This window comes from Rhynchophorus ferrugineus, unplaced genomic scaffold (genome assembly GCF_030347505.1).
Source record: "Rhynchophorus ferrugineus isolate W39M unplaced genomic scaffold, kcgeb_rfMv2 rfM9, whole genome shotgun sequence".
NCBI classification, from domain to species: Eukaryota; Metazoa; Arthropoda; class Insecta; order Coleoptera; family Curculionidae; genus Rhynchophorus; species Rhynchophorus ferrugineus.
Window position 1 is genome coordinate 7603376 of NW_027472588.1, and position 18310 is coordinate 7621685.

An 18310-nucleotide genomic window follows, 5' to 3' on the forward strand; every position below is an offset into this window, starting at 1 on the left:
TCGAAACCCAATTCATGGATTTTTGCCATCATTTTCACTGACTTGTGACACGATGCATTTTATGTTTTTTACATAAAACATAAACAAAAAATGTTTTCAATTGACCATCAAAAAATCATTTGGAGTTTTATTAAAAGGAAACCGTATCTGGGGTACCTAAAATACTCCGCTGGGTCAAGGAAAAATTAAAAGGCCTTCATTGACAAAAATTTTCACAATATTTGATTAATAAAATATTTTCATTTTCTACAACTTTTCTTACCTTTCTGACAACGTGGCAATACCAAGGACGTTGCTTTGGACCTCTAAATTATTGCATAGATTGAACAAGAGAATAATGAAGATACATGCGATTGCTGAATGAGCATTTGTTTTAATTTTTATTTACAATGCGTTATTACTATTGCAAAACTTTTATTATGGCAAAAGTGTTTTATACAATAAATCTATCTTTGGTTAAATATTACATAACATACATAAAAAGTAATTTATACAGGTGAACAAAGTGCTAAAATACACATTCTTAATATCTATTTTTTGTTAAAAGCTATATGAGAAAAGTAATTACAATAATAACTAATATAGAAAATCAGAGTTATCCACGTGTGCTGTACATAAATATTATCATGAATAAAATACAAAGCTTCCTCAATGTTATGTTGTTAACATTTGAGTGTACCATTAGTAATGTGAATGAACATCACTATAAAAGTCGTGCAGGTCATAGTTTCCTGGATATGCGTAGGCTGCTTCATAGTCCCCAAAATAGGTCTTGCTGAAGTCTGTAATAAACAAAAACATCAATAACATTCTCAATAGAATTTTCATACTACACATCCATTATTGCTTTATTGATTAGTAACTGGGAGATCAAGATTGGCTTCAAATTGTAAAATCCTTCATGTCATAATAACTACATTTATGTTTAATTACCCAACCCATTTCTTATGCACGTGTTTAAATTTTTTATTTGGTGGCTGCAAAAGAAGCCCTTGAAATTTAAGAATCGGTAAAAGACGAAGAATATGGAACGGAATCAGAAATTCTCCATAGAACACAATATTTTATAGAATTACTATCAGACAAATCAAAATATTAAAGAATATAAACAGAGTTGCGTCGAAAAATATGTAAGTGAATTAAGCCCAGAAGAAGGCACAGATTACTCGCTGTGGAAAGCAACTCCGAGATATAAAAGACTAATTATTAGACTAATTAATTAAAAAAAATACTTTTTGTTTATGTTGTTTTATTCATTGTTTTATCAGTGTCGATTTTATCACTAATTGTCTTATTTTTGTACTTCTAACTCTGACCCCTGGTTAATTCTATATATTTTTTTTATTACTCTTCGTGAGTCCACAATCTGCCCTATTGGCAATAAGTATTTCTTCTGTCTATATTATATATACATGGCATGTAGAAAATCACTTCATTAAGCAATCTTCTGTATAAAATATTATCTTAATTAATTAGTCTTATTCTAATGCTTATTCTAAAATCTACATATGTCCGGTAATCAGATCAGGTGGTGTTAAACGTTTTAGTCTACGCACTTCACTATCACGTCGCATATTTAGCTGATTAGCGAGTACATTGGGATGCACTGACACTCTTTCGAAGTACTTCACACAAACACGTTGAATTACACTCGTTATAGGTTCTAGAGAAATATCGCGTTGTATCACTTTATTTGAAATATAGTAAGGAGCAGCAACAATGGCACGCAACACCTTATTTTGGAACCGTTGAATGATGGATCTATTAGATTTGCTAGCGGTACCCCATAGTTGAATTCCATATGTCCTAATGGGCTTGAGTATAGACTCATACAGCAATACCTTGTTATCTAATGATAACTTGTATTTGCGCCCGATGAGCCAAAACATTTGATATAATTTTAACCCCAGTTGTTTCCGTAACTTGGATTTGCGCCCAATGAGCCAATACATTTGATATAATTTTAGCCCCAGTTGTTTCCGTTTAGAGAGTATGTGCCTCTTCCAGGTTAGGCGTCGATCTAAATGCATACCAAGATATTTAACATGCTCTGCTTGGGGGAGTTGACGATGATTGATATTCACTGGTGGACATGATCTTCTACGCAGGGTAAACGTTATATGCGTGGATTTTGATTCATTGGCTTTAATGCGCCATGTCTTCAACCATAATTGTATTTGGTCCAGGTGGGTTTGTAGGTTTATTGATGCTGTGACTGGATCTTCATGGGGTGCTAAGATTGCTGTATCGTCTGTATATGTTGCTACAGTAGTTATTTTTGTGGTGGGCAGATCAGCCGCATACAGAAGATACAGTACTGGACCCAGTACACTACCTTGCGGAACTCCTGAATATATGGGATTTAATTCGGTATGTTCATCGCCTTGATTTACAATAAAATGACTGTCAGTGAGATACGATTTTAGTACCTGATAGTCCGGATGAGGGAAAAGTTTCTTTAGTTTAACCTGCAAGCCCGTATGCCATACTTTGTCAAAAGTCTGAGATATGTCTAGGAAAGCAGCCGAACAATATCTTTTGGCATTTAGGTCAGCGTTTATTTGGTTTACAAGTCTATGCACTTGTTCTATAGTCCCATGCTTATTGTGAAAGCCAAACTGATGTTCTGGAATAATTTTTCTTTTTTCTATTATATAGTTTAGCTTTTTTATGTATAATTTCTCGAAAACTTTTGAGATTATTGGTAATAAACTTATAGGTCGGTAGGACGTCACATCTTCTGGTATTTTTCCTGGTTTAAGTATCATTAAAATTTTAGCTACTTTCCAGATACTAGGGAAGTAATTAATTCGTAGCATAGCATTAAATATATATGTTAATAGTTTTATAGCCTTTTCTGATAGTTCTTTTAAAATTTTGCCCGTAATTAAGTCATAACCAGGAGCTTTTTTAATATTAATCTCTCTCATTATTGTATGTTTAACTTTTTTGACCGTTAATTTCTCGTGCGGTAAATCCATTTCAAATGGCGAATTCTATATGAAAATATTTTGAACAAGGTGTTGAACAATACAATAATAATATAATTCTGTGACACCCACACAAAATTAAATCACGAATACAGATATGTCAAATTTGTTGCTCGGCAACGACTTCAAAATGTTCAGTTGGTAGTAGTTAAAATAATATTTTAATTAAATAAATAGGTTTAGGTAGGTATTGAACGTTATTAAAAGTGTGTATATGGTAGAATATAAAATTCGTGTAGTAGATAGGTTAAATATACTTTCTGTGTATTTTCATTTAGTTATTACAACCATTGTTATATACATATTCTATTTTAAAACGTTTTTATTTTTGTATTAAAAATATAAATTTGATTGTATGTTACTTTTTAGAGAGTTTTTTATTTATTTTTTGAAGTAGATTCAGTTTCTTGTTAAAAATATATTAGCTTTGTCTTTTTAGTGTTAGATATTTACTCAACAAATCACGCAGTTATTTTATTTAGTGTTACAATCGATAGTACAGCCCGAATGAGGAAAAATAGGAATAAAGAAGCAATGATTGAAATTAAAGAAGGTTTCAGGTCCCGGGGTCCACTAGCTAGTCTAGATGATCTGATAAATGTTCCAAATACTTAACGTTCTAACTATTACACCATAGAAACAGTTGCCTATAACGTTTCTACAGCGTCTCATATAATGTGTTTATTGCCTAAAAAGCAAACTGACTGATTTACACTGAACTATTTCCGATTTTTCCTCACATCAGTTCAGCGCAGTCATCAGTAACGTTATACACCAATATATCATTATTTTAGACAAAAAATTATGTGAAAATATTGTACATGCCTTTACAATTTGAGGTTTTCCCTCGGTTTACCCCTCGTTCTCTCAGAAGCTGAGTTGGTTTCATCCATCACTTCGCACTATTTCAAATAAAAAAAGAATTTTGAACATCGGTCTATAATTGACGTAGAAATCGGCGACCATACATTAATATATATATATATATATATATATATATATATATATATATATATATATATATATATATATATATATATATATATATATATATATAGACGAACATAGAACCTCCACGTTTTTTAAAGTCGGTTAATGTCATCAATATTAATCAAAGAGTTATAATTTTAAAATCCTATTGCACTCAAAAAACAACATTAAAGTAATGCTCTTCCTTCTTCTCTCATAGTATTTGTTTAATTCTATTTTGAAACAAACAAACTATTTGAAAAAAACATGACACGTTAATCGATCTTGATTTTGCCGACAATCCATCATCTAAAATCGAATCAACAACAACCACTACAAGGAAACGTAAAATGCCGCATCATGTTTGTTGTTATGTTATGTGCATTAGGAACTAAATGATATCTTAAAAGTTCTGAATTTGAATACGAAACCACATTGAGAAATACGTAAAAGTAAGCCATTAAGATTGCGTGGAAATCCTTGTAATATTGAGAACTCTGACATTTACCAGAATACCCGGATGAAATAAAATTAATGAAGAAATAAATAAACATATAACAGGATAATTGTATAGATGATTTTTTTTATAAAGTATGATAACCCTTTCTTTTCAAATGCATTTTTCTTGTATGTTGTGCTGAATAATATTCTTCCGTCAGCTTCAATAAACACACTTTTCACAAATTTAATACAAATTCGTGAAAAGAAGCACAACAATATATATATATTAATTTTCTAATTAATATATGTATATTAATTTTCTATCGGATGCAATACTAAATTATAAAATTACTATGACAGTGACACAAGAAGCGCTTAGAATGTTAAATTTTGCGAATTTTACAGCAGAACTATTTAATCAGTCACTGAGTAATAAATTTGCTGAATTTTATATATTAATGTTTTGTAGGTTAAAAAAAGATTTATTACTGTCACAAGAGCATTGTAAATTATAATAATTTTACAAAAATATAGTTGTGCAAATATTAAATTAAGAAACTGTGCAGCTGCTATTTTTGTTATATTTTTATATCGTAGAAATTAATGCTGAAATTTTGAAATGATAAGTGTTAACCTATCACGTTAATGTTATATTTTAATTAAGTTAAAACTCTTTTTTCTTCTTTCCCCCTTTTTCCTTGATTCGATTTACTAAAATGATAATTCAATTTTCTTTAAATGTCTGTACTAATTTCAATATTTGGAAAATACTTCGTGAATAAAAAAATTATATATTTTTATTCCTCTATAGATATGAGGAAAAACAATAATAAAGAAAATGTATATGTTAAAACAATTTTGGTACACTTCAACAGCACAGAAGTTTAGTAACCATTCGGAAAATTTTAATATTTTTTCAACAATATACCAACGAAAGTCATTTTATCAAAAAATATTTTTATAACCCATTTATATATAATCATTAATTATAATTTTAGTGTGAAATAATAAAAATAATTTAAGTGTTTTAATAATGAGATTTGTTATATACTTATTGGTGAATGGTGAAATATTGTTATCAAGATGTTAAAAGTGACATACCTATTATATATTGATTTAATTAGATGGGTTTATAAAATTATAGTGTTCACACAAAAATATAAATTACAAAAATATTACATTTATTAATAATAAAAATAAATCTATATTTTTTATATTAGACTAAAAAAAACACTTAAATAGTGAATAAGATGAGAATAATATTAGTATATAATAGACGAAGACAAGGTGTACGAACAATATTCAGAAAATTAATATTCAATAGTAAAAACAGTATTCAGATATTTTACATGAGGAATCCTTTTCATCAGTATTACTAGTAATTATTTCAAAATATCAAAAATATTCTCCTTACGTGTTAAAATAAACTTATCGCAACTGTATATTGTTATTTCACGTTGCTCAAGTTGTAAACAATGCTAATTTCAAATCTCCGGAAGTTTTATCACCTTTTTCATCAGTTATATACATTACCGACTAAATAGTTAATCTACATCTACATCTGTTAATTGTACTTTTTAATTGGTTATATAATAAACACAACAATTTTTAAAAAATGAATGCACTATACGTAATCCTACAGAACGGTCTACAGAATAGTTTATTCACAACAAGACTTCGAATTAATTTTAAATAATTTGAATAGTTAATGTAACACTATTGTTACTACATTTTATACTATATAATATACTTTACTTGTAATTGTTACCATGCATATTCTTCTAAATTCTGAGGATTTAAAAAATTAGTCCAACTTTTAGTTTTACTTTCTAATGTGATTTAAAAAGATAAGTACTACTAGAAATCATGAAAAAATACTAGAAGGTACAAAGTAAACATATTTCATCAATAAAAACTTGTTAGCAACTGACTCAATGTTTCATTATGTGTTTCACCTAAATAAAGAATTGCTAACTGAAATGGTATGAGACTATTTTGAGAGATCACTATTAGTTGTAATTTCTACGTATCAGTTTAGCATCTAATACTGAAATGTAATGAAATTAAATGAATTCGCGGCCGTCAAAGTTTAATATTATGTAAGATAATTTATTATTATAATGTATAATATTAACATGCTTGTATGAATTTTGCAGAAATTATTTATTTAAAAAATACACACTATATATCAATTGAAAGCCACAGATATTACCAGTAGGAGATAAAAGTATATTCATTATTTTGACAATCTTAAAATGAGATAGATCCATTACATAGCAGATTACCAAATCAAATAAGGCTTGGTGCCCTGTTAAATCGATGACGATATCGAATTACTGCACATTTGCAATGACGTGATCGGGATTATTTCAAAATATTATATACTTCTACTTATTAAAAAAATTTCAATTTCTTTTGGTATCATGGGTTGTATAAAATGTTACATAACTGCGTATTGCCAAAATAACTATCCACTTAATCGAAATGTAGATGTAGATCTGGTGATTTGTACCAATCTATAATTTATTTACTGTCAAGTATTTAATAATTTACCAATTATTAAATACTTGACATCATTGTAATCTTAAATACTTGACATTGATGTAATCACCAATATTTTGCAGCACATCGGCTTAGAAATTCGAAATATATATATATATATATATATATATATATATATATATATATATATATATATATATATATATATATATATATACTTATATTATACTTATAAGAAGTGGTGTGATCCAAAAATTTCGGATCCAAAGCAAATCCGTGCTAAAAAATCTACCAAGACAATGATTCAATTGATTGTTGATGGATTGCCTTGAAACTGACTCAAAATATTACTGTATTAGTGCAACCTTTTCTATAAATTTAATGTAAATTCGTAAAAAAAAAGATCCTACATGTAAAAGAGCAAAAGTATCCATCAAGAGAACACACCAACATAGAGCTTAAAAACACAAAATTCAATAAGCTAAAGTACAACTTATTTCAGTAGCTTTACTACACCTAACTCAATTCAACTTCAATATCATATATCTTTATACATCAAACAAAGTAGTAATAGCACAGTTTTTACAGCATTTTTAAAATTGTTAGAATAAGGTCATTTTTGAAACTATAAACTGTTTAATGCAACTCAAATATTTATAAACGTATTTTGCAGAAAGAAATTTGATTTTCGTTGAATCAAACGTGTTTAAAGAAAATCTTCTTCTCTATAACAATTTTTAAGATCTGCGATCAAATGATGGTTAATAATAACCAGATATGGCGAGTATGGTAATTTAACCATCAAAAGGAATGAGTTATGATTCGGCATCGAAAGAAATCTGGCTGAAATGTTTTTCTCAGTTATGCCCTCTTTGTTTGATTATACTATCGATGAAACAACAGTATATAATATTAGTTAATAGTTATTTCCTTTTCATTGAATTATATATACGGCCTAATATACGGAAGTCATAACCTTATGTTAGCCAAAATTGTGGTGAACCAACAATCTACATCTGGAATTTGGAACAATCTAGCACAAGGAGCCACTATACTAGCATCCAAGGAATAATTTTAACATATAACGACGGTATCAAAGAATCACAAAAGTATTATAATAATAATCACATAGGATTTTAGAAAAACACAGGCGTTTTCCCACGGCCATGTTCCATCCATTGTCACACATCGCAAAAAATGCAAAAACTCGAGTTTATTATGCTTGATCATCTTTAGCCACCGCTCGGAATCATCAACTCGTTGTTTTTGGTCAAAAGTGAGCTCGCGCGACATCCACCTTGCACAAAGCTTTCTCATACCCAAATATTCGTGAATGATATGATGTACACGTTCAGTTGATATCTTCAGAATGTCTGCTATTTCATTCAATTTCAATTTACGGTCATTCAAAATATTTTGTGGATTTTTTTGTTGGAAGTTTTCGTCGGTAACAACTTCTTTTGGGTGTCCACTGCGTTCACCGTATTCAGTACTCATTTAACCACATCTAAACTTAGCATACCGTTCCTTGACGGTTGATTTTCCTGGGGCAGTGTCTGGAGACTTGGCATCAAGTCAAGTTTTTGCTTCAACTATATTTTTTCGCTTCAAAAAACAATATTTTATTAAAATGCGAAATTCCTTTTTATCCATTTTTTTCACAACAACAAAAGTTCCTTCACTCAAAATGCTATAATTCACAAACTAATGATCCGACGGGTGTCAAATTTATAGACACATCGGTTAGATGATTAGAGCTAACTAAAACAGATATGGATTTGATTCTAGTAGCGCCATCTCTATGTCAGGCCGTGTACTTTTCAATTGCCCTCCTAAGTTACCAATCAAAAGGTCCTGATATCACCCTTTAGTAAACATATTATGCATTATGTATCTCTAATTTTACAAAATAATTTTTTTCTAGTAATGATACAAAAAACAATAAAAAGTATGTATAAGGGTGTAGTATACATCATATAAAAAGATAGATTACCTACCAGTAACAACTGGTTATAGAGTAATACTATATGCAAACACTGCAACATACTTGGTCATGACATTGGATTCTAAACTCAAGTGCAAAAAGCATGCTAAAAAGAAACGAATAGATCCTGATGCGAAGTTCAAAAAATGAGGTGGTTGATTAAACAACAATCGGAATGTTATTATTACTCTACAACAAATTGTTGTTATATACACAAATTTAGAAACCAGTATGGACCTATTCAAAACAAGGTGCTTTACAGCGATTTTAACGTCCCATGATATATGAGAAATGAAGATATTCCCAAAAAACTAAGGATATTGCATAAACATAAACACATCGAAGGACTACAAGGGCTCGAAGAGATTGAATTAATTTAGTTAAGCCATGTGTAAAAATTATGACATATTCTAAACTTTTGTAGTGTGAACCAGTGGGAATACATCCATCAAAGACTATTTAAGCTTGGATCTGAAATCTTAGATCTAAATCTGAATATTCATTTTTATTTATTTTAGATTTTCGAGTCTTTTATATGGCCAAAATGTATTTGTTGTAAAGAGAATGATGAAACTCTTACAGTATTGGTAATAGAAAGGGGTGTAAAGTAGACTATTAGAAATTATGGGATCAGTGTTACATTTGATAAGAAAAATTAATAATAACCAATAATGCGTAATGTGATAATAGTATTATTGAGATTAAGTGACCAACAATTACTAAAACCTATCGAAAATAAAATTCGGATAAAGCAATTACAAAAATATATCCCGGACTAATTTCTAAATTGTTTATTTTATTGATATTAATTATACTTGCTATCAGTTTTAATATGAACCTGAAGAATTATTCAAATATTCAATACAAGTTACAATTTATTTAGATAGTTTTCCTCAATTACATGCAATTAAAATCTACTAGTCGATTTCTGATAACTTGGAAGAAAACTGAAACTTTTGTCGGAAATTATTTAATAGATTTTATTACATCGTCGTAAATACCTTAATAAATAAAATATTAACTATTAGCGCATATCTGACGAGAATTAATTTTGCATCGAAAGCATATAAAATGAGTGGTATTTTTTTCGGTATTCCTAATGTGTTAAACATGAATCGAAAGTCAAATCAAACTGACAAAATAAAGTTAAACATTAACCAGTAATTACAGTTCAGAGACGAGAAAGTACAAGTATTAATAGGCGAATATTTCCTTTATCAAAACATAACATTTATTCGCATGAAGTGTAAACAGTTACGACTTTTAAAAAAATCATTAAATAACTGGAAATATCACGTCATTATATTATATACAGGATGATTGATACCACTACTTAACATAAAAAACAATCGCTTCTTAATATCATAATTATAGTTATTGTAGTTGAGAGTATCAAAAATAATTGTTGTATTAGATAGGTGCAGAATTTGGAAGTAATCAGTACGTTACAATCTTTACAATTCCTTTAGATTAACAGTTACTTAGAATTAACAAACAACTACAGGCGGTTAACTAAGACCAATGAGCTAATAACTCAAAATTTAATTCCTATATTGCCACAACAAGGACTAAGTTACAATATTATAACAATAACACAGGTCTACAACATAGAAGCTGTTTAAGTATTTTCAGCATATTTCTATGTATTTTGGTTTGGTGAAAACTGGTCAGGTTACTTTTTACTATGATCCAATACGATGCAACGCAATGGCTTCTTTTCACAGATTCATCAAAAAAAACACTTAAAAGACTTCCATCCCTATAGTTCATTCCATACACTCCAAAAAAACTTACAAGTACTTGAAATTCGTTCTTCGCAAAATAAAATATTTTCCATAAATAGAAATTTCTTTAAATATATAGTTTCGAAGTTTGCAAATATTTGACCACTTGTGACTGACTCAAAGTTCAGCATCAGCATGAAGGATCTTCTAAAGGAACGGTGGATTACCTTGAAGTGAATCATAAAGACCCTATGAACAAATCGTCAAAATAATGCTGAATGTGTTTCAAAGTTTAGATTCCTTAATGAGTCTAAAAGTGCATTTTATTCTTTCCCACCTCAACTAATTTCCAGAAAATTTGCAAAATGTGAGTGGTGAGCAAAATGAGCAAGCTGGCCAATTTTATCTGAACATTAAAGAAATGAAGAAAAGCTACCAAGGAAGATGGAGGGCATTAATGTTATCAGAGTATTATTGAACACTTCGTGAGAGATCTTCCAGATATTTCCCACAAGCAAAAACGTACAAAACTTACAAATATAATGCTCTTACTATAAAAAAATTTCAGTGTGTGTTAGTAAACGTATATTAGAGTAAAAAATATGTATTGTTAATGGTGTGTAAATAAACTTGCTACTCATGCAAAATAAACATTTTTAAGGCAATTCTCTTTTATTTTCATTTAATAACTCGCTTAATATTATTATCCGAATTGTCAAAAAACGAATTATTCTATGACAAAAAGGAAACCATTTTCAGATTTAGTACACCCAAAAACATAGATTATGTCGCAAAACATGAACATCTCTTAGGATTTTTAGCAGACACAATTGTTTTAACTCTAAATGATAATAAATCAAATACCTTCAAAACTTTGCTTATCTTACGTCATTACACTCATGTGATAAAACAAACTCTGGACTCACTGAAAAATGCACAAGTATTTTTAACGCCGATGGTTAGTAATCTAGAACAATAACAGGTAACAGGTAACAGTAAATTTAAAACTTGAATCTGGAATCCAGTAATATTTAAGTGGTAGATATGGATGCAGGAGAATTCGAACTTAATGCCAAATGTAAGATAAAGAGGAAAAGAACGTTAGTAGATATACATAATTATTGCGGAATATGAAGAGAATCAACACCATCAATATAACAAAATCTATTGACCATAACAGTATAGTCCAGAAAAAAATATGGTCCAAAATATAGAACATTGGGCATCAATACATTCATGTCAAGAGGATAATAAATAGCGTAAAAGCGTAAAGACAACAAAAGTTGATGGAAAATGGTAACAGTTGTAGCAATATTTGATTAAGTTTTGATAGCTGTAACATTTATTAATATTTCATTGCGAACATATTGTTCCTCATGCTGGAAACAGGAATGGTTTTATTCCTGGAGCGGAGTAGAGAAGTGAGCCATAACATTTTTTACCTTGGTTTGACGACCACCTGTTAAAGGACTAGCAGAAATCAACCAACCTAGTTAAAGAGCGAGTTATTTCAATTTGTTACTCGATACATGCAACTAATATATTCTATTTTATATAATTTATGTTTTTTGGATATAGACCTGAAATGGATTATGGTTTCGATATAGATCAGATGACCGAACAATATGGCCCTAGAGCATTATGTCTTTCTCACTATCAATTCATATTTAACACAATCTGATTGATATAGGGCCTGGAAAAAATTATTACAGTGGACAGATAGGTCAAGAAGGATATACAAGCAAGACAAATTATTTTTCAACAAAGTCAGACAAAGCAGCAGAGCCAACTAGATTTCGTCATACCGCCGCCAACGCAAATGTCCTATCGCGATAGCGAAAAGTCAATCATTATCTGATCTGAAACGACAAGCCGTCGTATTTCGGATAGACGCGACGCGACTAAACTCACACATCACTCTTTGATGTCGCGTATATATTGTTCGCGAACACAATAATCGGAAATACTCCAACAAATATGGCATTTGGAGAAACCAGTTTCGTTTTGTTTTTCGTTAAGGACCGACCGAATGTCAAACGGGATTATTTATCATGGGACCTTGATATTTACGAAATTAGTCTAGCACCGAAATTAATCTACATTCTTGTCTGAGCCGACCACGATACCACCACACATACACACACACGCAGACAAAGCATTATCAAGAATTGCATATGTAATGGATGGTTTTGTATGCAAATATTGAAATCATATAATTCTCACCCATGTGACGAACTGAGCAACTTTGGTGCCCACTACAACAATACAAATCAGTTTTTTTAATATAATAGATAATAAATATCTAAAATAAACAAGTAAACAAGTTTAGAAATATCAAGGCGTCTTTACTCGTACTATTAAAGAAATAAGGAGCATAATATCCAAATTTCGAAACAAAATAATCAACAAAAGCTTAATTATAATTTATAACGTCCACGTTGACAGATATAATTTTGTTCCTCTGAAACATTTAACGTCAGGGCGTTGCATAAAGCTTTCAAATTTAAATAAATTTACGGGATGTAAATGTACTAAATATGCAAAACAGACGGGTCCATTAAATACGATCACTGTTATTTCATTTACTCCAATTTTATTCGAATTTATCAAAATTCGTTTTATTTTTAGGACAGTTTTGGTTATGCAATACCATTATGTTTAACAATAACTAAGTAAAGAATTGAAGAAGTTTTAAAATAATCACATGGAACATTATTAAAAGATACTAGTACTAGTATATGAATCAACATTATCATCGTCATCATCAATACATCATTACTGGACTGAACAACGCTGAGTACTGGATAAAAACATCATTCTTTAAAGCATTTCTTGACGAATATTCAATATTACAGCAATGTATTCCAAATTATTGAATTTGGTGCAAGCATTACTGAAGAAACCGGCTTCAATCCAAATTTTAAAGTCTTTTTGTGTAACGTAACTCTAAATGAAGTGTGCTATTAGGCGCTATTTCTTTTCTCTTTAGATGGAAATACTAAAAACATTTTACACTAAAATATATTAGAATAGATTAAGCACCTATGTATGATTATAGTTTTCTATTTCGTATTTTATTTTCAATATTTCGTTAAATGACAACGCTGTAAGCACAACAATTTGTATCATACTTTTCACTAGCTACACCAAAACATCAGGCCTCTAAGTCGATTTTAAAGGATTTACAACACATGGTATCACTATATGTTAATCTCTTCGGGTATATTCGTAATCAGCTTCATGTTGAATCTTCACTAAAACGCTTCACTTTTCAGTTATCATTTCATCGAAGTGCCAACAAAAATGCTTTCAGTCCGTTGAAAATGTCTGAATTTCTACCGAGTGAATCTTGATGAAATGAAGAAAACATTGTTAATTGTTAGACCAGATAAAGAAGCTACACTAGATGTCAAAGATATTCCTTGTCCCCGTGTTATATGGACCTATATCCCATTATTATAACTAAAATAAATAATCTTGTTCAACTGAAATGGGACTATCTGGAGGCCAATAATAATATTATTGTCTAAAAGTTATAAAGAGGTCCTGTTAAACGGGTCAATAATTCCTCTAATGTTCCTCTTTTATATGACATTGTTTGCTATCATGTAGGTCTACTCGAGATAGATAACATACCCACAACTTTACAGTATTTAATTTAATCCAAGTTGGCTCATATCTAATTTTATTTTAGAGAAACCAAACTGCTTTATCGTTGTGACCTCCACATGGACGATGGAAACGTCATTGGTCCCTATTTTTTGGAAATTACCAATGTGTTGCGGTTACTGTTACTGCTGAACTGTACCAAGACATTATTGGAAATTTTCTTGTGCCTGAAATGGAAGAACAAGGACTAGAGGAAATATGGTTTCAGCAAGATCGGGCCATAGCACACACAGCTTGTTCAACAATTAAATTATTGAATGATGTTTTTCCACGAAGACTAATTTCGCGAAGTGACGATTCAACATGGCCTTTTCCTTATAGGGCATCTTAAAATTCAAAGTTTATATGAATAAACCTCAAACGACTCAACATCTTAAAGACAATATTCGTCACCTAATTAAAGATATTCAGCCTCAGATGTTTCAGGATGTCATGAAAAATGTCTTAAAAAGAGTCGAAAGTTGCATAGCGAATCACCGTCATTATTTAACCGATATTAATTTTCAATCATAATGGAAAAAATTGTAAAAACCAAATAAACTTGTTATAAAAACAGTATTTTCTTTGAACAAAGTTATAGGCAATCAAAATGATAGCGGGACTTTTCCGCACGTTGTATAACAGAGCCAGTGCTTTCTTGATATTATTTCAACGTTTTGTTGATACTATTGCGCATTTATTGATAATGTATGTATCCCATCACTGATGCGTGTTCATCCACGTGCCGACATGCACATTTTTCTCCTCTTCTGGGCAATAAAACACCCACAGCATCTCTGCCCAACCCACATAAAACGCATTATCGAGGAAGTTTATTTAGATTAATACGTTTGCATCGTACTTTTAACTAACGGAATAACCATATACGCCAAGAAAATATTTGTAATAAGTCCCGAAGCATCTAATCAATTACGACAGTGATCTAGCCTAGAATTTTATTGTTTTCACAATCCCTCGTCGTTTTTATCTAATTGGATCACACACGGTACTATAGTTTTAGTTTAATCAAAATAACTATGTGGCCTATAAATTAATTTTAAAAGATCTTGAGCACTGTTACTGTTTATTAAATCGCATCATTGACAGACTTTTTCATATGTGACATTTCGTCGAATAGTGGACTAAAAATGTTTTCAGTGCACCGAAAATGTCTGGATGTCTGAACGCAAATCCCATTTGCGGAAAGTTTTACTTTTAACTTCAAATTGAAGAAAATGGCGGCTGAAGGTCAACGAATATTGTGTGAAGCTTATGGCAAACCTGCTCCATCTATTTCAAAATGTAGATACTGGTTTAGACGTTTCAAAAGTGGTGATTTTGGCTTCGATACCACAAAAAGCGTTCTGAGCCACCGAAAAATCTGAAGAAGGGGACTTGAATGCATTTCTTGATGAAACCGTGAATGGGGATAGCTGTAAGCTACAATTGGTGCGTTTGAACCGAGCAATGCACGAGAATCAGCCGGAGTACGCTTCAGCATGATAACGGTCGACCATATCTTGCAAAACCAGTAAAAACATATTTGGAAACATTAAAAGAGTGGTTAGTGCTATCCCACGCGCCATATTCACCAGACCTTGCTCCTTCTGATTACTACTTGTTCCGACATATGTTCCGTCATGATCTGTCTGAGCAACTCTTCGCTCGTTATGAAGATACCAAAAAATAGTTCGATTCGTAGATCACAACAGGTCAATTGAGAATGTACATATGTTTATTAGTTATCCCTAACCTTCAAAAGATGCGTGTATAAATTTGAGAACTATCAGATCATCAATTTGTAAATTATAGCATTTTGAGTTAAGCAATTATTATTGTGAAAAAAATGGATATAAAGGAATTTCCCGTGTTGATAAAATATTGCTTTTTGAAGGAAAAAATTACAGTTGAAGCAAAAACTTGGCTTAATCCCGAGATTTCGGACACTGCTCCAAGAAAGTCGATCATCAAGGATTGGTGGGCTAAGTTTAGACGTGGTAAAATGAGCACCGAAGACGGTAAAAGCAGTGGACACCCAAAAGAGATTGTTACGGACGCGAACATTAAAAAAATCCACAAAATGATTTTGAATAACCGTAAATTGAAATTGACTGAAAAAGCAGACACTTTAAAGATATCAACTGAATGGATAGATTATATAATTCACGAATATTTGGATATGAGAAAGCTCTGTGCAGAGTGGGTGCCGCGCGACCTCTCTTTTGATCAAAAACAACGACGAGTTGATGATTTGGAGCAGTGATTTAAGGTGATTTCACACCGAAGTCCATTCGGCAGTCATCCGAGCGGACTGCACACGATGAACCCGCTTCAAAGCGTGGGAAAACGCAACAGTCCGCTGGCAATATTATGGCGTCTGTATTTTAGGAAGCGCATGGAATAATTTTCATTGACTACCTTGAAAAAGGAAGGACCATCAACAACGACTATTACATAGCTTTATTGGACAGTTTCAAAGACGAAATCGCCGAAAAAAGATCGCATTTGAAGAAAAAGAAAGTGCTGCTTCACCAAGACAATGCACCGTGTCACAAGTCAATGAAAACGATGGCAAAATCCATGAATTGGGCTTCGAATTGATTCCTCATCCACCGTATTCTCCAGATCTGGCCCCCAGCGACGATTTCCTGTTCTCAGATCCCAAAAGAATGATCGCTGAGAAGAAATTTTCGTCGAATGAAGAGGTGATCGCCGAAACTCGGGCCTATTTTAAAGCAAAGTACAAATCGTATTACAAAAATGGTATCGAAAAGTTGGAAGGTCGCTGTAATCAGTGTATCATCCTTGAAGGGAATTATGTTGAATAAAAAAAACTAATTTTTGCAAAAAGTAGAGATAGATCGATAGATAGATTGTTCTTTCGTGGTGTAATCCGAAAATTGCCTGAATCGTAGGAAAAAATAACGCCTGTCGATGAACAAACTTTGAATAAAACACAATTTATCGATTTTTCACAACAAAACTTCAAATTAAAAAATTCCTTTAAACCTAACTAATAGTATCAAATTTAAATCAAATTATGGTTAATATTTTAATGTTGGCGATAATGTTAATTGAATCAAACTTTACTACCTTTGAAACGCTTGATAATATTCGCACTTTAATCATCTTACATCGTCATCGAATACCCGCACATCATCATTTCATTTTCTTTATTCGCTATTATGACACATTTTCTGATGTACATCTTAGAATATTAGTGATTGTTTTCCTCTGGTATTTGAAAACGATTATCCTTGATATTTTTAACCGATTCCTGATTACTCCACGCTGAATTATGCATAAACATCATTATAAATATTGATTTAAAGTGATATCATTCTAATTGCAGTTTTATTTCTGCAATAAAATCTGCCTCTCCTTCATTGATAGGGCCCCCCAGCGATGCAATTAAATTTATACAAAACATCATAATTAGAATTATGCATCAGATAGTATGTTACCTTCATGATATTTCGATCATACAGAAGATAATATATTCTACATTTCATAATTTATACAATAAGAAATATGTTATAAGAGAGTACCACCCAAAAAATGCCTTGATTAATTGTCCTTAAAATAGTAAATAAATTTATAGTATACTATATAGTGTGACGTTTCTTCTCAATCAGCCATTGTCCCTTACAATGTGTGCTTTGCAGTATTGTTATAATATTATCTACATGTTATACTTTTAACCGACTTTTGATTTTGAACGATGACAACAACATTTATATGCATCATCCGTTAAAGTGTCACAAAACCAGAAGTGTTACTGCATGTATCTTTTTTTATATAATTTGAATGATCCCAACTAATCATTTACTACTAGAAATCCAATGAAACTAGAAAGTTAACTAATCTCAATATTGTCCCTAATAATTTGGCACTGTACTGTACCTAAAAATGATTATTTTGATTTCCCTAGCAAAGAACGGCCTAGAGGACAAAATAAGTTCAAAGACAATGAATTTTAAAACTCACTGGATGAAAACCCTGCTCAACATCTCAAGAACCCTTCAGAATGCTGAACAGTTGATAAATTAACT

General features: G+C 31.0%; 2 protein-coding genes across 2 annotated transcripts in view; one reads left to right on the forward strand and one right to left on the reverse strand.

Annotated features, from left to right (window-relative positions):
- The window catches only part of LOC143202177 (uncharacterized), a 262136-nt gene that overhangs the window by 208829 nt on the left and 34997 nt on the right, over window positions 1-18310 (forward strand). The gene's annotated exons all lie outside the window — the stretch shown is intronic.
- Window positions 539-18310, reverse strand: part of LOC143202178 (uncharacterized) — a 29928-nt gene continuing 12156 nt past the window's right edge. Inside the window, exon 5 of the mRNA XM_076413475.1 lies at window positions 539-782. Within this exon, the coding sequence (XP_076269590.1) occupies window positions 682-782 (101 nt within the window). The 3' untranslated portion in view covers window positions 539-681. The remainder of the gene's footprint in view (window positions 783-18310) is intronic.